Source organism: Melospiza georgiana, chromosome Z, assembly GCF_028018845.1.
Source record: "Melospiza georgiana isolate bMelGeo1 chromosome Z, bMelGeo1.pri, whole genome shotgun sequence".
NCBI lineage: Eukaryota > Metazoa > Chordata > Aves > Passeriformes > Passerellidae > Melospiza > Melospiza georgiana.
Genome location: NC_080465.1, coordinates 19639500 through 19666958, shown reverse-complemented (window position 1 = coordinate 19666958; position 27459 = coordinate 19639500). Strand labels below are relative to the sequence as shown.

The 27459-nt window shown below is 40.0% G+C and overlaps 2 protein-coding genes across 2 annotated transcripts; both read left to right on the top strand.

Annotated features, from left to right (window-relative positions):
* Positions 1–2249: 2249 nt before the first annotated feature.
* On the top strand, positions 2250–11985 carry MARVELD2 (MARVEL domain containing 2). Its single transcript, XM_058044487.1, has 6 exons — positions 2250–3329; positions 4819–4851; positions 5931–6067; positions 6889–7060; positions 7396–7446; positions 8343–11985. The coding sequence occupies exons 1-6, from the start codon at positions 2250–2252 to the stop codon at positions 8457–8459; spliced, it is 1590 nt and encodes a 529-aa protein (XP_057900470.1). The 3' UTR covers positions 8460–11985.
* A 1280-nt stretch (positions 11986–13265) lies between these two features.
* Positions 13266–26522, top strand: GTF2H2 (general transcription factor IIH subunit 2). Its single transcript, XM_058044402.1, has 16 exons — positions 13266–13391; positions 13484–13561; positions 14637–14673; positions 15282–15368; positions 16214–16264; positions 16664–16718; positions 18081–18186; positions 19138–19228; positions 19394–19481; positions 20040–20147; positions 21285–21348; positions 22208–22311; positions 24127–24229; positions 24524–24563; positions 25001–25114; positions 26187–26522. The coding sequence occupies exons 1-16, from the start codon at positions 13336–13338 to the stop codon at positions 26193–26195; spliced, it is 1191 nt and encodes a 396-aa protein (XP_057900385.1). The 5' UTR covers positions 13266–13335; the 3' UTR covers positions 26196–26522.
* The last annotated feature ends 937 nt before the right edge of the window (positions 26523–27459 follow it).

Sequence of the window (27459 nt, the reverse complement as noted above, 5' to 3'; positions counted from 1 at the left end):
TTTCCTCCATTCCAGGAGTTAACCATTAACTCATACTCCCTTCTGCAATTTCCTTCCCATCTGTTAATTATTTATCAAACCTAAGAGTGAAGTTCTTATTTTAGGCTTAAGCCTTCTTTTATGGCTTAAGGTTCTTTCAAAATAAGTCTGCTTCAGGAGATGTGGTGAGAAGCCTTTTGGAAATCCCATAGACTCTATTAACTAGATCCTCATTGCTTACTGATCATTTTTAAGGCTTTAAAAGCTTTTCCTTGTGATAATAAACAAAGCCAAAGTTTGCAGCACATTTTAAACATGTGTATGATGCGGCAAGTACCAGGTGATTACTGTGTATGGTATGTAATCCAAAAAACAGTGTTTAGACACCTGGGTCACTAAGCTATGTTAATTACTCCTAATAAAAGGCTTTATGTCTTAACCAAGGCTTTACCATCTGGATTAATTCATTTTTCAATGTATGTAATGATAACTGTGTGATAAATACATAGCTTAGGGACTGTAGGGGCTTTTATTATTTGGAGGCAATCTGTAAATATGTTATGAAAATGTGAGAAACACTTCAAATAGATATCAACTTTGGTATCCAAACTAGTGCAAACATAAACAGGACCACTTAACTAAGCATATGAAATAATTATTTTCCAGTGCCTTTAATTCTAAGTGCATTTTGATCTACCCAAAATGGTACTGGTGATTATTTTTCTTAGGTCAGATTTCTTTTATGCAAGATATTAGGAAGACACTACTGTAAAGGTATTTTGGGAGGTAAGCTTAGAACTTATTTTTTTAAGAACACCTTTTTTATTAAATTAAGGAATAACTCTTTATTTTTAACACATTTTATTTACTTTGCATTTGTACAGTTTGTTTCCAGAGTCCACGATTAGTAAATTGAGAGCATTTGAAGGTTTAATTAAAATTGATACCTTAAAAATTATCACTGTTTGGAATTTTAAACCTTGTAAAAGAAGAGACTGAAGCATAGCATAGACAATTTGATAGGCCATACTGACAATGTAAATAAAGCTCCTATGCATTAATGCTGTTTTGTACTTAGCTGCAGATTTTGTGGTGAATGTAGAAAGCCATTTGCAGAAGACAACGGTGCAGCACACCAGATTTCTTCTTCAGCTCCTGAACCTGAAAAACAATGGCAGAAGGGTTGATTTTTCAAACAGACTGCTCGGTGGCTTGGCTTTCCCTGTCACTGGGCCAGCTCTGTACCGGGTGTCGCCCAAGCACCAGCCGAGGCTGGGACTGGAGCGCAGCTCTGTTGGAGAAGGACTGCGGGGTGCTACAGGACAAGCAGCTGTCCATGAGCCAGCAGTGCCCCGTGGCCAAGAGGGTCAACAGGATTCTGCAGGGCATTAGGAACAACCTTGCCAGCAGGTCGAGGCAGATCCTGCCCCTCTACTCAGCCCTGGCAGGGTCGCACCTGGAGTGCTGTGTCCAGTTCTGGGGTGCCCAGTACAGGAGAGACATGAAGCTTCTTAAGCGGAGGGCAACAAGGATGATGAGGGGACTGAAGCATCTCTCTTACCAGGAAAGGCTGAGGAAGTTGCACCTGTTCAGCCTCGAGAAGAGATGACTGAGAGGGGACTTTATCAATGTTTGTAACTACCTACATGGAAATATCAAGAGGATGGAGCCAGGCTTTCCTCAGTGGTGCCAAGCAACGGGACAAGTGGCAAAGGGCAGAAACAGATGCAAAGTAAGTTCCACCTGAATATGAAGAATACCTTTCTTTCTGTGAGAGTGACGACGCGTTGAATAGATAGTGGAATCTCCTTCACCAGAGATATTCAAGAAGTGTACGGACGCAATCCTGCGCGATATGCTCTAGCACGACCCTCCCTGAGCAGCTGAGCAGGCAGGTTGGAATACCTGTCCCTCTGCGGTCCCTTCTAACCTGACCCATTCTGTCATGCTGTGAGTCACGGCGCCAAGCCCGGCCGCGCCCCGCCGGCACCGCACCGCGATCTCGGGAAAGCTCCCGCCGCTCCTGGCCGGGGCGGTCCCGCCACTCCCGGCCGGAAGCTCCCGCCTCCCCGGGCGAAGGCCGTGGGGCCGCCGCAGGTGAGGCCGCCGGGACCCCTCAGGTGTTGGGCGACTGCTCCTGGGCCAGTGGGCGCTCTCCGCTCGGTTCGTCCTTCTCGGCGCCGGCTGCCCCTGGGACCCCGCGGCAGGTCCCTCCCGTTGGTGAGGCGAGCGGGACCGGGGAGCGCCCGGGGCCGGGCTGAGCGCCGGCCATGTCGCGGAGCTCAGAAGGCGGGCGACCCGGCAGGTCCCCGCTGCCCCGCGGGCCCAGCCGCGGGTCCGCCGCCGCCCCGCTGCCGCCGCCCCCGCTGCCACTGCAGCCCCCCTTCGGCCCCGGCAGGGCCAGCCCGGGCCCTAGCGGGCCGGCAGAGCTCAAGCCGGTTCGGCGGTTCATTCCGGACTCGTGGAAGAACTTCTTCAAAGGGAGACGCCACCTCGGCTCCAGCTGGGAAAGTACGGCCTCCGACATCAGGTACATATCGGACGGGATCGAGTGCTCGCCGCCTGCCTCTCCCGCCCCCCTGCAACCGGGGACCAGGACAGTGCCTGGCTCCTACACCGACCCATTCGGGGGGTCGGGCGGGAGCTACAACTCTCGGAAGGAGGCCGAAGCCATGCTGCCCTCCGAAGAGCCCTCGGGCTCGCTGGAGCGCCGCGGCGGCACTGGGCAGACTTACAGCGAGCGAGTGGAGGAGTACCACCTGAGGTACGCCTACATGAAGTCCTGGGCAGGGCTGCTCAGGATCCTCGGCGTGGCCGAGCTGCTGCTTGGCGCCGCCGTGTTCGCCTGTGTCACCGCCTACGTACACAAGGACAACGAGTGGTACAACATGTTCGGGTACTCGCAGCCCTACGGATACGGGGCGGGCAGCGCCTACGGAGGATACTCCTACAGCGGGCCCAAAACGCCTTTCATCCTGGTGGTGGCGGGAATGGCGTGGATTGTCACCATAGTGCTGCTTGTGCTGGGCATGTCCATGTACTACCGAACTATCCTCCTCGATTCCAACTGGTGGCCTTTGACCGAGTTTGGGATCAATGTGGCCTTGTTCATCCTGTACATGTCGGCTGCCATAGTATATGTAAACGATACCAACCGAGGTGGGCTCTGCTATTACCAGTTGTTTAAGACGCCGATAAATGCGGCTTTTTGCCGTGTGGAGGGCGGTCAGACTGCGGCGATCATCTTCTTGTTTGTCACGGTGATCCTCTATCTAATTAGTGCGGTGGTTTGCCTAAAGTTGTGGAGGCACGAAGGGGCCAGGAGACACAGGGAATTAATGGAACAGGAGGTAAGTCATTAGTTATCATTTTCTATCTACCGTTTACCACATGATGGTGAGCAGCTGTACGATCTTATCATGGAATAGACGATGTCAAATCAAGTGTCTTCTCTACAGCAGATCTGTAGTCCTGAGGTTGAAAAGGCGTTTTTAAGGTGTCAGAAACAAAGTCTTGGACATGTTTTTTTTTTCTTGTTCTTTTTAATGTTTATAATTCATCTTGAGTAAGGACCTGGCTCTGTTCTCATCATAATACTGGGTTCTGTTCTTGAGTCAGCTGATGAACTACTTCCTAGTGTGTATTTTCCAAACAAAGGAAGAAACGAACAATGTTCATCTGTTCAGCAGGGTTAGGTGGCTTAAAGCCACCTAGCATTTACTCAAAATCTGTGCGTTCAGCACATCAAGTGCTAGTGTGAATAAACCTAAGAATGTGAAATACTTATTTTTACTTTGCAAGCAAATCTCCAAACAACTTCTTAATACCTTTTCAGCTTTCTTCACTATAGTTATCAGCAAATATTTGTAGTAACAGCCTTGGCTAGATTTTGATGTCTCAAATTTTAGTCAACCACCTCTTTTTCTTTCAAATATTTTGCTTGACTATGGTCCTTGCCCATACTAGAAGCAATCAGTATTTGTCTGGTTAATGATAAACTGTAATAGTAGAGATTTAACACTCTTACCTAGGGAGTTCAAAGTAATTTGTGTAAAACTTCCTTCATTTGAAAACATTGCCAAAAGACCCTTTAAAAATGAGTAAGACTTAATATAGCATGAAAATTAATGCATGTGAAACGTACATAAGCCTAAATTAAGGAGGGGTCTGCCTTTAAGGGATTTTAGAAGAAGAGAATTTAAAGCTGCATATCCTCTGCTTTCTGACTGCAGTCTGATTTACATCATTTTTATTTAACGCTGGTTTCCAGTTCAACATCTTGCATAAAATTGAGACTTTTCTTTTGAAAACTAGTTATAATTCTTCAATAAAAGCTTTTTAACCAACTGATAGCATGTCCTGCAAGAGTGAGGGGATTGCCAGAGTTGTACACAAGTTGTTCATTCTTCCTTGTTGCTATCCAAGTTCTTTTAGTCCACTGACTAAACATTTCTAAAGGGAGTACTTTAATAATAGAGGTTAGAGACTGGACAGTGCTGTGCAAAACAGCTGCAGGTTGAGCTGCTGATTAGTGCACTGTTGTGTGTTCTAGGCAATGAATTAGGATCAGCCTGTTAGTGAGTTAACGCGGGCTGGAATGTGAAACAATAATAAAGGAGCTTGAGAAGTGGATGGAGTATTTCCTGCAAGCTGTTCCTTACAGCTGTGCTTTGGGAAATCCTGTTGTTCTGGGGTTTGGGTGGTTGTTTTCCTTAAACAAGTCTTTAAATAGTGGATCTGAAAATACTCCTTATCCTACATTTCATCATACCTAAGTGTAAATGTAATTTTCTGTGAAAATAAAACTTTGTTCTTTCCTTTTTTTTTTTTTTTTGATAGATGAAAACGCAATCCTCTTTTCCAGAAAAGAAGGTAGGAAATAGGAATTTATTTTTCTGTTTACTGGTAATTCTAAATTATTATTATTTTCCTTGTGACTATTTTAATTAATTTATTTATTTGTTTATTTGACCTCAAAGAGATTATGTTTCGTTTTTTAAGCTAGTTTGGACAGCAGTCTCCAGCCTAGAAGATTCAAAAGGAGCTTGTAACAAACTTACTCCTAGTTAGGCTAGGTTATAAAATCTACAAAATTGTAAAATAGCAGATGTGATGGCTGCCTCTCCGTGTGCTCTTACCCTTTTCTCTGAGGTGACAAGTTCTGTAGCATTTATCACAGAGTTTGTAGACATGGCTAAAACAGCAGGTCGTCTGATGCATGATAGGTTTGAGTCTCTCTTTATTCCCGGCTGTGTGCTTAATTTGCAGGAGAGCCAGTGGAAGCACAGAGTAGGTGCCCTGTGAGTTGAGCTTCTTTCTTTGTCTCTGAGACTGCTCCAAAGATCCCCTTGCCAGTTAATGCCTCAGCAGTGTTAGTGTTTCAGCCACACAAGGTGTCATTGCATACACTGCAAAGATTGTATGGGCTTTCCAGAGAAATTACAACATTAATTTCACCCTTAAATGTCTCCTGATAGACACTGTGAGTTTCCTACCACCGTTTTCTCTGTTGATTCAGTAGTGGATCAAGATCCTTTTGTTTATGTTCTAAGATTTCACATTTTTTTATTTCTGGATCAAGGGATGAATTGTACAATAGGAATCAAGGAGAAAAGGGAACTCCAAAGAACTGAATGATTCCAGTTCATTCACAAATTAAATGAATACTGAAGGAAACTTCCTTGCAATATTTTTTTAAACATGCAAACAATTCTTTTCAAAGCTGCAGAAATATTTATCTGTACTGCTGTTAGGACAAACTTAAGAAGAATACGGTGTGAGAAACATTATTGTAAGTCAATAAACTGATTTTCTAATTACAATAAGTGTTGTAGAAAATATCTGTGATTTGCTTCTACTGCTGCTCAATACATTCATCTCTGTCTTAAGGTGTATTTTGTGATTTATGTAAAACTGATTTCATTAAGAACAAATTTTCTCCTTTAAAACAGTATGAAGGTGATGACAGACCAAGGGAAGAAGTCAGTTACAGGCAACTCAAATCACTGGAAAGAAAACCAGAGCTACTTAATGGTCATATACCTGCAGGCCACATTCCTAAACCTATAGTGATGCCAGACTACTTAGCGTAAGTGACTTGATTTTGATGGGCCAACTTAGTGGAGGATACTTGAATCATGTTTTTCACTCTGCATTTCTCCAATGGTTTCTCTCCCATGCACATGATATGGGAACTCGTAATTGTGTGTTAAGTTAACATTAAAAAGCAGAGAAGATGGGGCTGGTAACAGTGGCATAAGTCCCGTACCTATAAATAAGGATTCTTAATTTAAAAAAATAAACCCCCACAAACCTCAAATGTTGAAAAAGAATATCATAATCTAGCAAGTACATTAACTGCCAAAGGAAGAGAAGACCATTACATAGATATTAGAGGAAAAAACTAAAATACATGGGAAATTGCCTTTTTAGGGCTAGAAATTTGACTACTCTTACACTTTCTAATGCTGCATCTCTAACGTGCTCCCTTAATTGGAAAGGGTAGGCCTTTCCAATTAATAAATTAGTTTGTATACTATTTGCTATGGGCACAAGTAGAAACAAGGGAGGTTGCACCTGAATATTAGGAAAATATTTTTCTCTTTGAGGGTTGGCACAGGTTTCCCAGAGAGACTGAGTCTCCATGCTTGGAGATATCAAAGCTGTATGGACATAGTCCTGGTCTAAGTGTTCCTATTTGTGCAGGAGGTCAGATCAGATAACCTCCAGACATCTCGTATAACTTCAATTATACTGTCATTCTCTAATTTCAGTGCTTTACAGACATGCAAATTTCAGCAGCTTATGAGATTAGCAAAAAATACAGCAATACTCTGTGAAGGTGAAGAGTCTAAATGTTGTTAGTAAGCTGTATCTCTAAAATTAATTCTTAATTATTTTTCTTTTTAGGAAATACCCTGTAATTCAAACTAATGAAATGAGAGACCGGTACAAAGCAGTATTCAATGATCAGTTTGCTGAGTATAAAGAACTGTCTATGGAAGTTAATGCTGTATTAAGAAAGTTTGATGAGCTGGATGCATTGCTGAAACAGCTTCCACACCATCCTGAAAGCATATATGTAAGTACCTGTGAAATGGGCTCATGACAAATAGCTGTATTAGATGGTATTAGACAGTTTTTGACTGTCTTTAGTTAGAGCACAATGTCTTACAATAGTTAAGAACTATACATGGTTTTCTGGGGGTTTTAGTTTCTTTGTTTCATACTAGTAGCTTTTAAGTTTTAGTGAGTCACAGTTGATGTATTTTCATTATTTCTCCAATACAAGATTTACATCTAAAATGTTATAACCACAAGGTATTGATCAAATGAGGATCCTGATGAGTATTCTGTAGTATTTACATGCATATATGGAGCACACTCAAAGTTTAAAAATCTGTGGTTTCTCATTAGGAACAGGAAAGAATATTAAAAGTTCTGCAGGAATACAAGAAGAAGAAAAACGTAAGTGTTTTAAATTTACATTGCTATTGAATCTAATGACTAGCAAAGAGAGTGTAAACAGACAATACTTCTGATGCTGGGCAGATTTCAGTATCTCAGGGTACCTGTAGTGTTTTGCATATTTTGTCTTTTAAAACTTCAGCAAAGCTATGGCACAACCCATACACTCATGGCAAAAGCATTTTAGAGAGTAATGATTCCAGTAGCCACATGTGGGGAAAAACCCATCCCAACAGTTGAGCATTTTCATCTTCTGAGAGTATGTTTAATCACTGAGCATTCTGCATTCAGTTATATTCACTCACTGACACAGCCAATGGATAAAAACAGAAAACATAGTCTTACATTTGAAAAGACATTTTTGTATTTTTTTGAGGCATGGAATTAGACACTCTAAAAAAGTAATTACACCTCTTGGAAGAGGTTTCTCTCTTTAATTTTTAAATGCAGACAGCAAATAGGTATGTATGTTCCATTAAAAACATTATGCATTACAAATACAATTTTTTTTCCCATGAGATTCAGAGCTTATGTCCATGTTAGTTAAGCTTCATTACTTTTTGAGGGGGAAGGATGTATTGCACGTACAGCAAATACATGTGTAAAATCTAAATTACGTAGTAGGATGTCATTTATATTTGCAAATTTCTGCTTTAAAACAGCTCTATTTACTAAGAGAGCTGCCACAGCATATAAAGGCAGAACATTTTCTTCTGTCCTTTCATGAAGGAAGGGGAAACAGGAAATAAGAAAGGGCCAGGGGAAAAGAGTGTGATTTTTTTGAGAATTTTTACATACTGTCCTTTTAGTCAAGAAGATAATTGATAATAGACTATTCTTGGAAGAGTTTGAAAGCCTAATATACACTAATATATAGGTTTTTGTATTTTTGGTAGGATCCTGCATTTCTGGAGAAAAAGGAGCGTTGTGAATATCTGAAGAATAAGCTTTCTCACATAAAACAACGAATTCAGGACTATGATAAAGTTATGAATTGGAATGTAGAAACCTAGTAATGACTGCACTTCATGGATACTATTTTCTGGTTTTAAAATTGATGTGTGTATTTTAAGCTATTTATTTACTCTTTAAACAGTACACTTATGGGGATTACTTAATCACTGTCATATGTTTGGATGTTGTACATTACTGATAGTTTTGTATGCAGATCCAATTGTAATTGAAGTTATGACATAAGTTAGAAAACTGCTGCTAACATTATGCTTTCATTAGTGCAAATCCTGGCCTCTTAAATATGAATACCTTATTTGAAAATACTTCATTTGCAAACTTGCAAACCCGACCAGAGAAAGCAGTTTCCATATACCTTGTGGAAACTTTGCATAGAAATGCTGTTAACAATTTTGGATTTTATTTATATGTGACGTCTTAATAATATCAGAAGAGCTGAGCTGATCTTTCTGTGTGGGGTCTGATGCATTGTCTGATTCTGTTGAATATTTTGGGCAATTCAGAAGCTAGTTTAATACGAATTTTTGCATTGTATTTCCAAATGCTGTCAATTATACCAGAAATCATCTTGAATTTTGCCTAACAAGTGAGGAAAAATAGCTTCTTATTTAACCAGCTGGGGGAGAGGGACTTGGGTTTGGTTTTTATATTGCCCTCTTCAGAGATGACGCAACAAATCTATACTTGGCCTTAAAGGTACAGGACGAGGCATATTTAATGTCTCATTAGTGTTGCTATAGGTCAGTGTGCTCTGCCTGCCTTCTGGATCATGCTGTTTGGGGTAAATGTGTTTAAGGGCTTCACTCTTTATCAGCAAGTAACAGGACTTCTTGTCTGTACAGCAGCTGCTAATGAACTTGGCATTCAGAGAGCGAGTACAGCAGAATGAATTCTCATTCAAAGTATAAATTGTTAGTATCTTCTTTAAGGCCAGATAAAATGTATTAAAAGACATACTTTCCAGAGCATATTTGCATAAATTTTATATATATTTTTATATTTTCTTGGGGATATTATGCTGGCGATAGGTTTGTATGTGCAAGTATTTTCATAAGCCAGTAAATTTTCTCTTTGCATCCTTTTTCATATCTTTATTTACTTTAACTTTTTTACTTACTATAATTGTTAGAAGCATTGATAGTTTTTGTACAGTTTTCTACAACTGCAATTTGTCTGTTCTGAAATATGTTTTTTAATATTAAAAAAACCCCACCAGTGTAGCCATATTACTCTATTGCTTATAAAGATATTTTGTTTGAAAAAAGGTGCTCTGATTACAGTTACTGCAAATTTTTGTTAGTGATTTGGTTTTTTTCTTTGAAAGTTTTAACTTCTGCCTTAATTTTAAAGAACAACATCAGGAAAGCCATTTCCAGTTTAGTGTGGTCATGGTAGTACTACCTCTGCTCTTCACTGCTGGAAATGTATTAACATACCTCACTCTGACCATTGTAGCCCTGCTGGTTTTTCAACCCTTATCATTGATGCTGCAATCCTGATGGCCATGCACCCACCTTCATACTTGTAAAATTGACATTCAAATTTTATCAGCCATTTAATTCCAAGAGCTTTAGTGGATGAAGTAAATAGCACAAGATGCCATGAGAACACTCAAAGAATTTGAAAATTTGGCACCTCTTAATTTCAAAGCTTTCAGTCTCGTCTACTGGAAGGTGCCCTCAGTATTTTCATCATTCTGAGAACAGGTGACAGCCAGTGCAATGCCTTTGTTCTCTCTCTTCAGTGCCTTTCTCTCTGGTTCTGGTTTGTATTCATTTCAAAGGAAAAACCTCTCTTCCTTATAAAGGAGATGGGCCAATTTTTTATACTTGTTGTGCTGAATACCTGTTAAACTGTTCTTTGTAAGAGAAGTACTTGTCTAAATCTCCACAATCTAAATAAATTACCTGTCACACCCCGGTATTCTTGTTTTTTTCTCAGTGAGAGTTCTGGGCTTGCATCAATAACAGGAGAAGATTAGCACAGGTTTGAGGATCAACTGGTGCTCCTAAAGTTCTAACAATAACATAACTGATGTTTTCTTTGGAAGATTCACAGTCTGCACACTTAATAGGTCTTCTTTCTGTAGCACCAAGCTTCTTTTGACAGTGGTGTGAGTTTTAGTCTTTGAGAAACTGGCTCCTGGTCTCTCAGATAGTGTCTGCATAGCCTGTGGAGAACCATCGTTCTACTTCTTTCCTACAAAGTTTCCAACAAATGGATTGGGAAAAGGTAATAGCATACCTGTGCCAGGAATAAGGAGATTAAGCAGCAACATCTGTATGTGGATTCTCGTGTTTCCCAGTAAGATGCCATAGGTGTGGCTAAGTAGATTTTCCAAAGGTTGGAAAGAGAAGCTGGGAGAGGTATATTCCCTTCTGCCTGCCTTTTGGATTTCAAACAGAATTGATGGAGGGCACGACAGAAGCAAGCTACCATCCTAAGGTACACAGGCCGTCCTAAGGCTGCAGCAACGTGTTGCAATCATTACAGTAAATGACTTGCTCAGTCCTGTGTCTTGTTTCAGGGCTGCTGAGGCACCTCTGGTGGGTACAATCTGTGCACTTGTTTTGCTCTAACCTACCAATGGACAGCTGAAAACGGTCTTGTCTACAATGCTACAGCCACGCTGGAGAAAAACTGTTACTCTAAGATTAGTCTAACATGTTCATCTCTCAGAGAAATTGAGATGAACTAAATTAGAATTAATGGCTGGAAGCTGAAGGAACTTTGAAGCAAGGCAGAAACTAGGAGGAAAGTGATGGGAGAGTCCGTCAATCTGAGTTACCGTAAGAACTATCAAGGAAAGTGGCTTCTTGATATTAAAGAATAGAATGCATACTCCAGACAAAACTGGAGTTTTGGATTATTATCACCTCAATCTCTCTGTGCAGTCCCTCTAGGCTCAGCTCTGAACCTACATTTTTGCATGTATGTGTAAATGATGTGCTGTGTGGTCTTATGCATGTGTCTGGGTTTTTGCAGAAGGTAGTTAACAAATTTATCACCAAGGAATACTGCCTTACATCAGTGGGCTTGCTTTTAACTACAGCCTGTCCTCAAACCCTGAGTGTATACAACAAGAAGTTTTATCATTCAGCCTTCCTCTTAGAAAACACTTACCTGGCTTCACAGATCTACAAATTGAGATGCTCAAGACTCTTAGTGTTTCTACAAATACCATAGTTTCTAAACTGTATTTGTGTTTCTTCGTCTTTGTAAGGAGTTGATCAAGACAAATGTGGCAAGATTGGCATACATTTTACTAAACTGTACATTTTTTCAGGCCACATAAAGTAATGACTAACAAACATAACCAAAATTTTGTCTTGCCTAACAGCCTGACCAGCTTTCATGCCAGCACAGTGACTACAAATGCTCATGGCAATGAAAAACCTAACTGCTTTGAAATTGTAAGTGAAGGTGTCCAGTATGTTATTTATGAATTTCAAAATCATGGTGGGATTTCAAACACTTGTACAATAAAGTTTTACAAAATTACTGTACATCCTGTGTTCCAGTCCAGCACTGAGATTCTTGGTCTTGAGAATAAAAAATACTCCTGTTCTGAAAGAAGTCTCATTTCTCACTTATTTTATTCAAAGTGCTAGCTTAGAAGACACTTCATTTCATTGTTTTAGAGATTGGACTTTTTCCTTCTAAAGAAAAAAATGGTGTATGTTCTAACTGGAGTTGTTCAAACAACAACTATTTCAGTTCCAAGAAGAAAATGCTGAGTTTTCAAAGAATTCTTCTTTTCCTGTCTTCAGATTGCTTTCCTTCAAAAAAATAATTGCTTTTTCCCAGGTATGGTTTAACTGAAAGCTAATTAATTTTTCCTCTCTTTCTGTTATAATTATACACTTCTCCTGATAAATGCAATAAGCTGAAGGGTACAAAAATGGTTAATCTTGCCCCAGTCTCGCTTCAAGGATTGTTACTACTGTTTACACGTTTCTTCCTCATGTATTGTCTTACTTGGATGCAGAGTGAGACTCCTTAGAAACGGATGTTCAGTAACTTTCCTGCAATTCAAGAGCTGAAGCCCGGTCTTGGCATACTTCCACGTATCCAGTAAAGTTTTAATTGCTCTGCAGAGCAATTAGCAATTAGCTCAGCTAGCTCTGAGCTAATCCTCACTGTGGTGCTTATGAAATGGAAACTCTTGGTGATGTGACATGAATACTCAGAAATATTTTAGGTAGATGGAAAACATGATTACTTAACATCAAAATACCTGAAACTTCTAGCTCTTGCTGGTGGGGTGATAGATGGCTGCCTTCATTAACCAGTGTGTGAGCACAATCATGTGTTAAAATCCAGTGCTTTTTCCAGGCTCCTGCGTTTTTCCATTAATTACTGAAATGTGTTCGGTAAATTGCGGAAGTGCCACGGACACCCAGGCAATGCCGTGAGCCTGGCGGCTGAGCCCGGGCACACGAGCGAGGCGCTCCTCACGGGGCTCCGCGCCATGTCTCCGTCAGGCGCCTTCCCTAGGCGCTCGTCCTCTCCATGACCGCATTCGGAGGATTTTGAGGATGCTGTGGAAAACACAACGGAACCTTCCCGGAACGGTCGCTCCGCGGCCCGGGCGGCGGCCGGGACGGTTTGGCGGCGCACCGAGGCGGAAGAGGGCGGACGCCAACGTGTCGGGGCCGGCGGGGCGTGGCAGCGAGCGCGGGTCTGGCTCCTTTCCGTGTCCCGCGGCGCTACTCAGCCTTCCTCGGCTGCCCTTGAGCCCCTTCGGCCCTTCTCACCCCTCTCAGTGTCCCTCGGCTCCTCTCAGACCCCCTCTCACCCCCCTCTTCTTCCCGCAGTCCCCCTCGTCTGCCCTGAACTCTCTCATCTCCCCGGAGCTCCCCTGATATTCCCTCAGCGCCCCGCATCTCCCCTGGTCTCCCCTCAGCTGCCGCGGACATGGATGACGAACCCGAGCGGACCAAGCGCTGGGAAGGAGGCTACGAAAGAACATGGTGTGTTCTTCCCCCCTCACCTCTCTCTCCTTTCTGGCGAAAGAGGAGGAAAAGCCTCCCCTCTGCCCTCTGTAACAGTCTGTTCTGCCTAGGGAAATTCTTAAGGAAGACGAATCCGGGTCTTTGAAGGCAACCATTGAGGACATTCTCTTCAAGGCGAAGAGGAAAAGGTACGTGGTATGCTAACAGCACTGATTTGGTCAGTTAGAAGGGCTTGATCATCCCGAAACTGGTTCCTGTGGGATAAATTAACCATAAGGCATGCCTACAGGATGTCTTTATGGCCCTTTTCCTTCAGAGGAGCAGGTGCATGCCAGGAAAAGTGATGAAAAATCAATTTTTATCTTATAACACTGAATGTATACAGGCTGTGTATCCCATGTGTATGCAAACTGCAGGTCTTGATCTAATGAAAAGCTGCAGAGCACTGCAGCTGCAATCTGCACGACTTAGAGGAATCTTCCATCAGTGGGGTTTTTTTTGTTTAGTATACAAATAAGAGAATCGCAGGATAGTTTAGGTTGAAAGGGACCTTAAAGATCATCTCACTCCAACCTGCCATGGGCTGGGACTCCTTTCATTGGACAGATTGGTCAGAGCCCCATCCAAACTGGCCTTGAGCTCTCCCAGGGATGGGGCATCCGCAGCTTCTCAAGGCAACCTGCTCCAATGCCTCACTACCCTCGTGGTAGAAACATGTTTATCTCCAATCTAAATCAACCCTCTTTTAGCTAAAAACATTGCCCCTTCTCCTGTCACAGCAGAATCTACTGCTGGTATCACGGCTACAGATTTCTGTTTCAAATTTCAGAAAAATGGCTAGAAGAAAATCCTAAGTTTTATGTTATTTCAAGTTATGCTAGAACTTGATTTGCCCCTTCTCCTGTCACAGCAGAATCTACTGCTGGTATCACGGCTACAGATTTCTGTTTCAAATTTCAGAAAAATGGCTAGAAGAAAATCCTAAGTTTTATGTTATTTCAAGTTATGCTAGAACTTGATTTGTCAAGTTTGGATAAAATTTTAAAGCTTCATTAAACCTGGTAGTAAGAAATAGCTCTTATTTATTTTCTGAGAGTTGTGAAATCTGTGGTTGATCTGTGGGGTTTTTCAGCATGAATAACTGTCTGCAGTTTGTTGCTTCTACGTTTTAGCTAGAAGTCTAGTATTGGATTTGTTTGGACTTTTGTTTTAGGAGCCATTCACTCATTTGAATTTGACTTAAAACCTTCTGTGTTTTGTTAGACTCTATGAACACCATGGACAAGTTCGGCTTGGAATGGTATGTTAATACCTTAAACCTCTTCTGTCCTTAGTCCAAAACTATTTGGCTGGAGGTGGTATGCCAGATCTGAAATACACTTCTGCTGGCCTGGCATACTTCGTCCCAAACCCTGTGCTTTCCGCTGTTATTTATTGGTTTTTTAAAGCATTCTTTGTTTGTTGGCAGTGTGTATGTGTAGCATGGCTCTTCAGGGTTGGAGGGTTGACACACAGGCTGTGTTTGGCAGTGGAAGTCAGATCACATGTGCTCACACTGTCCATTTCTCTTCATGTGAAAAATGGACATGGTGGAAATGGGTTGTAAATAACCACATTGCTTTGTACAACACTGAGCTCTTCGGGCGAAGACATGAATGTTCAAACTATGCATGTTTTGTAGCTTGTCATGAGAGGAGAATAAGTGTGCATTTTTCAAGAGAAGGGGTTTTTTTTATTTAAAAAAAATGGAAGAATGCATTACTTTTCAGTTGCTATTAATTGTATCTCCTTATCTACTGAATCTTCCCTGTCAGAGGGAGGAAGTAGTGACTTTTTAAAGTAAATGGAATAATTAATTCATTTCAATACATATTCTGTGAGTGATTTTCACATATGGTGGAAATGCAGATGCGTCACCTTTACGTGGTTGTTGATGGATCAAGAACAATGGAGGACCAAGACTTAAAGCCAAACAGACTTACTTGCACTCTGAAGGTATTCCTGCACTCAAGTTTTTTCTTATTGAGCCACTGTTTCTCTATAAACTGGTTACATTTTGCATTTCAAAGAATTGCAGTCTCCTGTGTCTGCATAGCCTCATCTCTCATCCCTACATTTGTCTCCTTATTTCTGCCTGTCACTTTCCTATTTTTTGAATAGTAAAATCTGTGTGGCATTATTTTGCCTTGCACATGTGCTTCTGTACAGCAAAAACACTTTGCACAGGCATATTATGGGAAGACACATTTGGAAACTATTGCCCAGATTAAGGGGATGACATGTTCTCATTACACATCTAGAATTGGTTTGTATTTTTTTCTTACACTTGGGTTTTTTTATGAATTCTTACTTGAAAGGATGCTAGATGAGTGTTGAACTGGATTGCTGTTTCAGATTGTGGGCATATTTCCACTGTATCTGGTATTGGTATTGAATATATATGAATGTATAATATTGAACTGTATACATTGTGTTCTGTGTGGTCTTCTCCAACAATACTTGAGCCTCAAGTCCTGCATTTTGATGGTTTTGTACAGAGTAGTGCTTTTTGGTGTATTGAAAACCTCCACTTGAAACAGCAGGAATCTAGAACTTTAACATAGGACATGAATAAAATAAGGGGGGAAGTAGTTTCTGAAATCTCATTTAATTGATTACTTGGGATGAAGGGGGAGGGATAGGGTGAAAGAAGAATGGAAAGAAAAGGCTCATTCCCCCTTTTTGTGCTACTCAACTACTTTGTTTTGCTTTTTTAGTTTAGTAGATGTTTTGCATCTACTTAATGCATGTGTGTAATAAAAGTATAATTAGTTTTTAACTGCCTTAACTTTTCTTTATAGTTATTGGAATATTTTGTTGAAGAGTACTTTGACCAGAATCCTATTAGTCAGGTATGTACGACCATGCAAGAAACAAAAAGCAGAAAACTATTTTAAAAGGTAGTTTTGGTTATAACACTACCAAGTAAACTGTTTTCAATTTATGTATACCTTCCCATCCTTTATTCATCAGTCTAGTGAAATTCTTGTTTCTGCTTGTTTCTACAATTTAAGTCTTAGAAGATTTCTTTTTGTACTTTTTGGCAAAAGTAATGAAAGTATGGGAGTGTTTATAAATTAATGCATCAAGTTGTGCTGCTGTTGTTACACTTGAAGTAAAACTTTTATTATAGCCTTGTATGATTAAACAATTCTGGTCCATAAAGATGTAAAAAAAATACAGAAAAATTCTAAATAAACTCACTGTAAAACTTTCTAAAAAAAGTTTGGTCTTTTTTTTCCCTGTTTCAGATTGGCTTAATTGTAACCAAGAATAAAAGAGCTGAAAAAATGACGGAACTCTCAGGTAGGGAAGTAGTATTCTTTTCTTAAATTGCAGATGTTTTTGTCCTTTTCATTGGTGTTCTAAGCTGTGCCTGATACACTGCTGAAAATGAAGTTATGTTATCATAATTAGTTTTAATTTAAATGATAAATTATTGCAAGTTGTTTGAAACCATAATCTACATTCTGATCTGCTTTGATCCAGAATCGTCGTCGTGTGCTTGTTTGTGATCAAGTTTCAACCAGAATGCAAGTCTGATATGTTCTGGTTTTCCTATAGTTAATTTTCTACCCTGTTCGTTAATTTTGTATGTTACAACATCTGTGGTTTTTGTGAGATCTGATCAGATGTTAAGAAGTCAAGGTTTGTTTGGTTCCTGCCTGCTGTTAGGCCAGTCTCTATGGCTTCAGCAGGTTTCATGGGGGAAATTGGGGATCAACCAATCTTTGAACCATGTTTTGAGGATAACAGAGTGTCCTGGTTTAGGGCAAATTTGTTAAAGAATCTGCAAAGGAGGGCCCCTCCAGAAAGCAAAACCCACACGGCCCCTCCCCCCAACCGGTTCAGGAAAAAAATCCTTGGAGAGAGGTGGAAAGAACCTGTTTATTTCAGGCACAGCACCCCCCAGCACACAAAATGAACAATGCCTGATGACACCTCTCTGAGAAAGATGACAAAATCAGAACGTCTCTTTCGGGGGTGGTTGCTCTGCTCTCAGTCCCTGCGGCGCTGGGGCAGCTGCTGCAGCCGAACGGTGTTGCCGGGTCCCAGTCCGGAGCAGGTTCAAGATGGTCACAGAAACAGGAGAGGAGAAACGGTCCAGGAAGGAATGTGGACTGTTTAGATAGAACTAGCTAATAAGCAGAGGCCAAAGCAGAGCAGAAGCAAGAGCAGAAAAGGGAGCAAGCAAAGCAGCAAGCTGAAAAGCAAGAAGTGAAAAACAGCCCTATGTACTGCCCGTCTCTGTGTCCCTGATAAGGGAAACCCAAACAAAACTTCCACTCTTCAGAGCCGGTCTTAAAGGCACAGAACAGATGAATGGGGATACAAGCATCATAACGTCACCCCAGGACAAAGAAGAAACAAAACTCTCTTTCTGTTTGTGGGAGATGTCACGCTCATGTTGAGTGCTTAATGATACCCAACAGTGATTTTACTCTTTTTGGCTTCTAAACTTTCTAGCATCTGAGTGCCTATGGAGTAAAAGTCTTTTTTAGTCTTTTCTGCATTCTGATCAAAATACCAATTTCTAAGGAAAAATACAGACCTGCCTCTGAAACCAGTTCCTGTTGTACAAGTACACTTCATTACATATGCACTTTAAACATTTCTGTTCTTTAACTTGTTGTATCAGTTAAATTGATTTCATTTTTTCACTTACAGGAAACTCAAAAAAGCATGTAACTGCTCTGAAGAAAGCAGTGGATATGAACTGCAGTGGAGAGCCTTCTCTATATAATTCCCTAAATTTGGCCATGCAGACTTTAAAGTTAGTATATACAAGGAGGTTTTTTTGTTTTCTTTGTGATTGTGGCTTTTGAGAGGCAGAGACAGAATTTTTTCTAAGTAGCGTGTTGCATCATGCTGACTTGAGTCTTTAAAAGGCGACTCTCCTCTTACAATACAAATCATTAATTTAAATACTCCAGTAGTGCAGAAGTTTATCTTCTGCCACTAGATGCTTGTATTTAGGGTTGTGTTTCTTACAGAAATGAAATTTGAAAACCAAGTTGATGATGGTATGTAGATATTGTGATGAAATATTACTCTTTATTACTAAAGGGCTGCAGTATGAGAGAGATCATAGTTAGGGGTTAATAATGTAAGAGAACAGGAAAAGAAACCGTATTGTGTCACAATAAATTTGTGAGAGTTTTGGCATACTTTAGAAAGATCAGTTTTCAGGTAGGGTAGATTCAGAGCACTTTTTTGCAATGTGAGGTATTGAGATGCATCCCAGTTTGTGGAAAACTGAAAAAGAATTACAGCTAAAGATACTGACTGAACAAAGCGGATAATCAGTGTCATGAAAAGCCATTTAAATACTAGCAGGAAGAGAGTTTTCAACTAAGAACTACAAGTAATTAGAAGTAATGGATTTACACTTAAAAACTGATTAGAGCTTTTTGAGAAGTCAGGAAGATTTACTACAGTGTGCTAGTTTGGAGATTAATTTTACATGTGAGTTTGGCTAAGGTACAAAGAATTCATTACAGGAAATAATCAGGTAACAACTACCCAGTTAAATACTGTATTTTAGATATTGGAAAGTTTGGCTTTCAGAAGGTGAAAATCTGGTGCTCGGACAAGGATCTTACCACAGTTTGTAGAGGACTTCATATTGTGTCATCTTCTGACTTCAGCACACTAAGGTCCTTGGAGATGTTATCATACAAGTAGTTTAGTGTGCATAAGTAAATTAACTGTGTACTTTCCTTAGGCACATGCCAGGACATACAAGCAGAGAGGTTTTGATAGTCCTCAGCAGTCTGACGACATGTGATCCAGCCAACATCTATGATCTAATTAAGGTACTGAACTGAAGTTTCACTACTGCATTGAACATCCAAGCTGCTGGACAAAAGACAGGCAGTTGCAGTGTTATCACCAATTAATTTTCATTTAAGACTTAAACGTTTTTACTGTTTCTTGTTCTGCACATGAATTGAGTATGCTTTTTTTTTCTCTATTTTAAGTGTTTAAAAGCAGTAAAGATCAGAGTATCTGTCATCGGCCTAAGTGCTGAAGTTCGAGTTTGTACAGTACTTGCCCGAGAAACTGGTGGTATGTATCTGAAGTTCAATAATTATATTACTTACACAGGTTTAAAATCAAAATCAAGTAATTTGTTATATATTTATTGCTGCATTTTGTAATTTTTAAGGATAAATATTTCCCATTTTGCTGGCAGAAAATTAAAGAGTTGCCCAAATACACAAAATATACAGTAGTAAGTGAAATTACTAGCAGCTGGTAGCTGCAGCTCTAGAGAGAAAAAATACATATATTTGCAAACCTTTTGTCCCATATATAAAGCTATGTGGTGTGAAACTTCATCAGTGTAACATGTTAATATCCATTGCTACAGTGGTAACTCTTGCAGTATGGTTACTACAGTTCAATGTTGAAGAAAAAGCTCTGTGTCTTCATATCTAACTTAACATTCTGTTATTACTAGTTTTAAAACTTGTCATTTAGGGTAGCATTAACAGGGCTGCTTTTTAGGAAGAGGTTTGGATAAATTGTGTTTTCTACCTAAGTTGTTTTCTCTCATTTGGAGTATATGTTTGTATTTTTTTTGGCTCGTAAGCTGATAGTAAGGCATCTCTTTGTCTGTGACAGGAACATACCACGTTATTTTGGATGAAAGTCATTATAAGGAGCTGCTGATGCACCATGTCAGTCCTCCACCTGCCAGTTCAACTTCTGAGTGCTCCCTTATTCGAATGGGTAGGATATGGATTTGTCAAATTCCTAGCGTGAGATTTTTTCTTTTTCTTTAATTGCCTCTTCTGTGTTAAGGCAATACAAATAGTAAGACATGTAGTAAAGACATTGTGTAATTTATTTTTGTTTTAACTTTTATTTTGCTAGATTGATGTTATTCCTGCATCGTAGTCAGCTTTTAAATAAAGCTTATTAAGTAAGACAAATTACTGAACAGAATTTGGAAACAATGAAGTGGAAAGATATTGATGGCACAGTGATTGTTATAAATTTAATACTTAGAAATGAAGGGTGAAAAACTACTATTTCTCCCTCTGCTTTTTTCCCTGCAGAAGGCAACTATTACAACTGTTAATTGATTTAGGAACCGTGGGTAGTACACATTAGCAGCTTCTTGAGTGTTCTTTCAAGAAGTAGATTACCTTTTCTTTTCTTGATCTGTTTCTCAATAAATTTAAACTTGGAGTTAAACCAGTATAGGAACTGTAATGCTAAAGTAGAGTATTGAGTTCTTACTTTCATCCATCTTTTTCATAGATAAGAATGCATGTATTTTTATGTCTAGGTATAAATACTGAAAAGGTTTACTTCTCTTAGGTAAAGCCTGAGCAGCAGTTGAAAAAACCAACCTCTCACCTCTCATGATCTGTAAAAAATAAATGATACAAGGAAAGAAAGAAAGATATCAGTCTCCAAAAAGTCCTGTAGTCTCATCTATCATATACTGCACTTAGAAAGTGAATATAGGCTGGATGAATGCTTACAAAAATATTTCCTCCTTAATTAGAAACTATTGTTTAAGTGAACATTTGTATGCTGCTCACTCTGCTTTCCTACCATTTCACATATTTTACTTTTTAACTGTTCTTCTAAAATGGGGTTCCAGTGCACTTCAGTTAACACAAAGTCTATGGCAAAGACATTTTTTCAGCTGAGGGGAAGTCAGAAAGGTGTGGGTGTAGGTAGAGACCTTTGGGAAGAATTTGATATAGCAAGAGTGTATCAGTTCTCCTGTAATAACAAATGGGAAAGAAAAAGGCCTGAATATCTAGAATAAACTTTGAACTTCTTCGTTGAAGTAAGAAATGGACACGTTATTGCACGTTTAAAATTTTTGCTATGGGATGTGTTTCTCTTCAGGTTTTCCTCAGCATACTATTGCTTCTCTATCTGATCAAGATGCAAAGCCTTCCTTTAGCATGGCGTAAGTAGCACTGATTAGAATTCAATGAACTGATATGAATTCAATATTAATTAATCATATTTAGAAAATCTGCTCAACAGTGAAAGTATTGCAAAATAATCTGAAAAAAGACTAAGCCATGTCTTGTGACTTCTTAGTAGACATTTTATTTCCATTAGTAGCTCCAGTATTAAAAGTATCCTCTGTTAAATATGTGTTTTTAAATTTGCATTTAAGTTTTTTCAAGGTAGTAAATGGTACTTAGTTCTGTTACACAGTGATTGGGGCACACAGGTGTTACAAGGTGTTGAGTAATTACTTGCAGCTCTTGATTTAATTACTACTATCATTATAAAAGATAATTATGAGGATGGAAGAGTATTATCTGAATAAAGTATTTTTTATGTATTTCTTAACATGACTTTAAAGGGAAGTTTAAAGTAGAGGCCTCATTTGATGACTGTACCACTGCACTTCTCAATGAAAAGAGTCATTGTTTTCCAGGGTGATAGGGGAGTCTGAATTTCAGAATGAAACAATGTCTAACAGCAGTGTGCTATTTGAAAGAATAGTTACCATGTGCATCTTAGAGGCAATAGAATGTTTTTGTCTCTAAAAAGAAACAAGCATGCAGTTATTGTTCATATCTTTATTTTTAAAGATTGGCTCCTTTATATGGAAATATTTGGTCTTTAGTTCCTGTGAGAAAATGTGGTCACTGATATCTGTCCATATCAATTGTTTTCTGACACTTATACATTAAACTGTTACATGCAATCTAGTGAAACTTTTTAAATTATTTGATGTGAAAACATTATTTGTACTTATGTAGTAGCATTGTATTATTTCTTAAGTACTGAATTGTTTCTTTCTGCTGTAGGCAATTGGAAAATAACAGTGACCCAGGTCTTACACTGGGTGGATATTTTTGTCCTCAGTGCAGAGCCAAATACTGTGAGCTTCCTGTGGAATGCAAAATCTGTGGTGAGTAGTAAGAAGAGGTGAGCAGATGAATCAAGAGTTCATGATAAGAGAGTTAAGGGCTAGAAAAATTCAGCTATACTTATTTTAAGTCCTGCATTTCTGTGACCTGGGATGTCAGCTTCATAGAAATGTCTCTCAGGACTGTACCTGTAACAGTAAAGCTGTATCATATTCGTTGGTATAAGGAATATACCTAAGGCAAAATAGGGAAGAGAGGTGATGCACATGGGAATGATAACTTCTCAAGAAGCCTCATTTAACTTAACACACTCATGTTTCAGAGTTCTCAGTGCAAGGCCATGAAAATAGAGTGCTTTGGAGCAGCAGGACAGAAGTACTCTCCTCTCCATGTGTATGTGCGTGGAAGATTTCCAAGTTGAGCCCAAGGGCAATCTGCACAGTGACACAAGACAGGCTGTAGAGTTGTAAACAGGGCCCTTTGGTCTTGCAAATGTTAAAGGACTGTGCAAGCAATGGTGCCTCTCTCCATTGCTCCTAGTGAGGGTGGGAGGGAGGATTAGTGTGGTTTATAATACTAATATTGTGAGGGGGTGCTGTTCTCCTGGCTTCCAGAGGCATATGACTGAAACACAGTAGGTATTACCAGGATGCCTGTATTTGGCAACAGGATGATATAATTATGGGTTTGGATCACTTTATCCTAGTTTAATTTCAAGTTTTTCCCACCGGCATGAGTTTCATTCCAGCAAGGGGATAGTGTAACTGGAGAAATCCTGTGTATCTGCAGTGGATTCTCCACAGCTGCAGTGATCAGGAGAACAAGTTTGGACATGTACAGTACGAGTGAGTGAGTGAGACATTTGTGCCAGCCCGTGCCCCACCTGTTCTCATGGTGTAACCCCAGCTGTCAACTCAGCCCCACACTATCCCACACCCTGGTGAGATGGGGAGAGAATCAGAAGAGTAAAAGTGAGATAACTCACAGGTGGCATTAAAGGCAATTGGAAAGTTACAACAATAGCTATGCACACAAGACAAGCTAAGTAAGTAATTCATTCACCACTTCCCATCAGTAGAATCTCCAGGAAAGCAGGACTCTGTCATGGGTAACAGTTACTTGAGAAAGTAAATGCCATCATCCTGAGCGTTTTCCCCTTTCCACCCAGCTTTATAGGCTGAACATGATGCCACATGGTGTGGCATATCCCTTTGTTCTCTTGGTGCACTGTTGACTGCAATCCTGGCTGTATCCCCTCCCAATGCCTTGTGCACCCCCTAGCCTACTCACGGGTGGAGTGAGAAACAGAAAGGGCCTTCTTGATTGTGTGTAAACACTGCTCAGCAGTAAAGGAAACACTCCTGCCTAATCAACCTTATTTCCAGCATATATCCAAAACAGAGCCACATGATAGTTAGTGTGACAAAAACTAACTGTTTTAAAACCAGCAGACCAGTGTTAGCTGAGATGGGACTGTGGCGTGGTTTTGGCAGTAGTACAGCAAGCTGTAGTAGGGCTTTGTAACAGGGCATCATTTTAGCTGGTGGTGTGATACAGCAGAGCCATCATTGCCAAAAGGAGCTTCCTAACTTCACCACTGTGTGTTGTAAATGTATTTCTGAAGGCTGAGTTAAACCTTTTCAGTAGAAATTTTATCGATTTGCTTGTTCTTTGTGTTTGGATTTAAAACTGGATTACAAGTTTAGGTAATAGAACAAGTAATTTTACTTTTTAAAGTTCTTAGAAGCTGTCAACCGCTGAGTGATTAAAAATATTATTTTTCCTTTTTACCTTATTTATACAGAAAAGCTTTTCAGTACATCTTTCCTTGTAACAATTTTGGTGTCTGTTTGCAGGTCTTACGTTAGTGTCTGCACCTCACCTGGCTCGGTCTTACCATCACTTGTTTCCTTTAGATGCCTTTCAGGAAGTTCCACTGGAAGAATACAAAGGGGAACGGTATGCAAATCTTACTTGTGATAATGAGTGTGCTTGTAGATTCCATAACTTTTTTGTCACAAAAGTAAGAATAGCTAGCAACAGCTTCTTTGCTGCGGAGATCCTGGGTGTTTGGGTGGTGTGGGGCATCTCTGGCATTAAGAAGTACTTGTAGTTTCCATGATCTGTGAGTTCAGTTGAATAGGTGAAGTAATTGCCAGAAATTGTTACTATGTATGAGATCTTTTTAAAACATTGATTTACACAGTCTTGACTCCTTTTTTTTTCAGTTAAAATATAAAATTTTGCTTTTAGGTATTGTCAAGGCTGCCAGGGAGAAATGAAAGATCAAAATGTAAGTATGTTGAAAGGCATTGTAACTTGCATTGAGGGGTGTGAGAAATAGAGATGATCCTTTAGAATTATATTCTAAACACCAGAAGAATACTTATGAAAGTTAATGTCATGGTTGATTAGACTTAGGTGTTAAACAGTCACAATTTATGGACTGCAAAGTCTGTAGAAGTGTGGGAAGTAATTTCCTAGGGAGCTGCATAAAAAAAAGCTTCCCATTTGGAAGCATTTACACTCAACCATTTGGAAGCATTTACAGTGACCTGAGCTCAAGCCTGCGAATACATTTGCTGCCAGAAGATTTAATTCAGTTGAGTTTCTGTGATGCTAGCAGTGCAGTCTGTTTACATTATCATGATGATGTAACTGTTGCCCTACTGTAGTGCAATGATGATAAGTTCTGCTAACTTGACTTGTCTTTCTATCCTTCCCACACAGGTGTACATATGCAAAGTGTGTCAGAATGCGTTTTGTGTGGAATGCGATCTGTTTGTTCATGATTCGCTGCACTGCTGTCCTGGCTGTATTCATGAGCACCCTGCTCCTGTATCTGTATGATCTCATATCTTCTTAAATTGCTGTATCTTTGTCATTCTTGCATGAATCTAATTAGTTTATTCAGCCATCGCTCTAACTGATGCACCTCTGAACAAGATGATTACAGAGGGATGAACAGTGGAGTAGGAGCAAATGTTAATTTTCAAATTTTTTTATTACTTCTAATATATGAATTATCTGTATCTATTTTTTGTTCTTGTCTAAAGAACTGTGGCTTTTTCCAGCAGTTATTATAATAACATGTATATTTGTAAATGTGAAAGTGATAAAACTGCTTTTTATGATAATGTGATGATTCATCTTCATTTCATTACTTGTTCAAAAAGAAGCCCTGAAAATACATTTTACACATCTGTTGTTCCAAACTTTTGGTTTTGGCAGATGGTGGATTTCTGTAGATCTGTCTTGGTTTGAAAAGACAGATGTCTACTGAGGAAGGCAGGAGCCTCTCTTGAAATGGAAAATGTAAACCCTCTCCCTCTGTATTATTACAATTTTGAAATTAATGACCTCTCAGGCAAAGACATGAGAGTAGGAATAACAGTTCTAGGAAAAATAGAAATAAAAAAAGGAGAAATACAAAAACCACTGACAGAGTCAGAATATGATCTGACACCCAATGGGTCAGCGTGTTGTTAGCAGTCTGATTGAATGGTGGCTGCAATCCTCCTGCAGTGACAGGTGTGATTCTGTTGGAGCAGGGATCCTGTAGAAGGGTGTGCAGTTTTCCTCTGATGGTCCAGTCAGGCCTGGTATACCTCTGGGAATCCAGTGGGACGAGTGTCCTGGGTTGACTATGTGATGCTTTTATCCCCAATCGTCTCATTCTGTTTATGTTGAATAATAATGATTTTGTACCTTTAAGAGTGTTACAGAGAGTGAAGGGGGGAGAGAAGAAGCACGCAGTTTGTTTTCAGACACTGCACTCACTCCTCCACATTCCTGCTCCTGACTGTGTTGTCTGCGGACAGACAGCGGGACAGAGCTCTTCTTTTGCTTTTTAGTTAGTGTTAGCTAGCTGAGGCAAAGAAGTTCCCTGGACTGTTTTTTTTTCCTTTTTCTTCAGACCTCTTGAAACTGCTCTGGACTGAACACCCAGGAGAGCACCGGCAGCTGCAGCTGTGGCCCACTGGGCCAGGCCTGGCTTGCCGGTGCAATTCCAGCACCGGAGGGACTGATCGGAGACTGAGTGAGCTGAGCTTCAACCCAGGGTTTTCTCAGTTTGTCGTCTCTTTTAGAGTGGCAAGGGGTCTCATTGTTTTGATATTGTTTTGGTCTTACTGTTTAATAAACAGTTTTTTTCCACCTTTCTCCAAGGAGGTATTTTTCCTCCCGGACCAGTTGGGGGGAGGGGCCGATTGGATCTGCTTTTCCCACTGGAGCTCCTTTGGGGGATTCTTCCCCAAATTTGCTCTAAATCTGGACAAAGAGGCTGTCTGTTGTGTTCTCAGATTGTATTTCGGAAGGAATGCTTGGCTCCTCCCCCTGGGCGAAGCATGTCACAATGGGATGATGTGATTTTATCAGTCATGCAGTGAGACTCAATGCCCCATTAACAGAGGATATTTCCTGGAGAGAGGATTGGCTGTGGAAGAGATAAAGAAAATGCCCAATTAAGAGACAATAACTGTCCCACTTCTAAAAGATGGCAATAGAATACACACCCCCAGCCGCATCTTGGATTTGCAACCTAAGACAAGATCAAAATACCCTTTTCAAGAATTTGACAAAGATGGTTTTAAGCAATTAATTGGTGGACATTTCATGTAATAATTTCAAGTATTATGAGTATTCACCTTGCAGTTCGGTAAGGCAGCTCAAATACAGCTGTTATTAATGTGGTGAAAACGTATTTTAGGTTTTAATGGTGCAACTCAAAGCTAACTGAATTCTATTACTCCTGTGTCTGGGTTAAGTTTCATTTTTTTTTTGTAGGAGGGTAAGGTTGCTGAAAGGCTGAGAACTTGCAAAAGGGCAATACCTGAGTTAATACAAACTATTGTTTGGTGGACTCAGTGTTAAAGACAAAAAGACACGCTGTTTGGTTCTGAAGCTATACTGAATTGACAGACGTGCGTGTCATCTTCTCTCCTTGGCTAAACCCTAGAGCAACGGTAAAGTAGGTACAGGAGGGGAAGTGTCTATCCTCACCTGAACTTTGAAGAGTAGAAATTGAGACAAATGCAAGACTGCCATTTTGCAGTGTCTGTTCAAAGTGTTTTTGCAGCTTGAACCTGTGAGAATTGTGATGTGCTACACCTCAGTAAAAGAAAGTTACAGGTGCAGTGTCTGAAGCAATACATCACAATGGGTTTTCTTGAGTTACCTTGTAATGATGG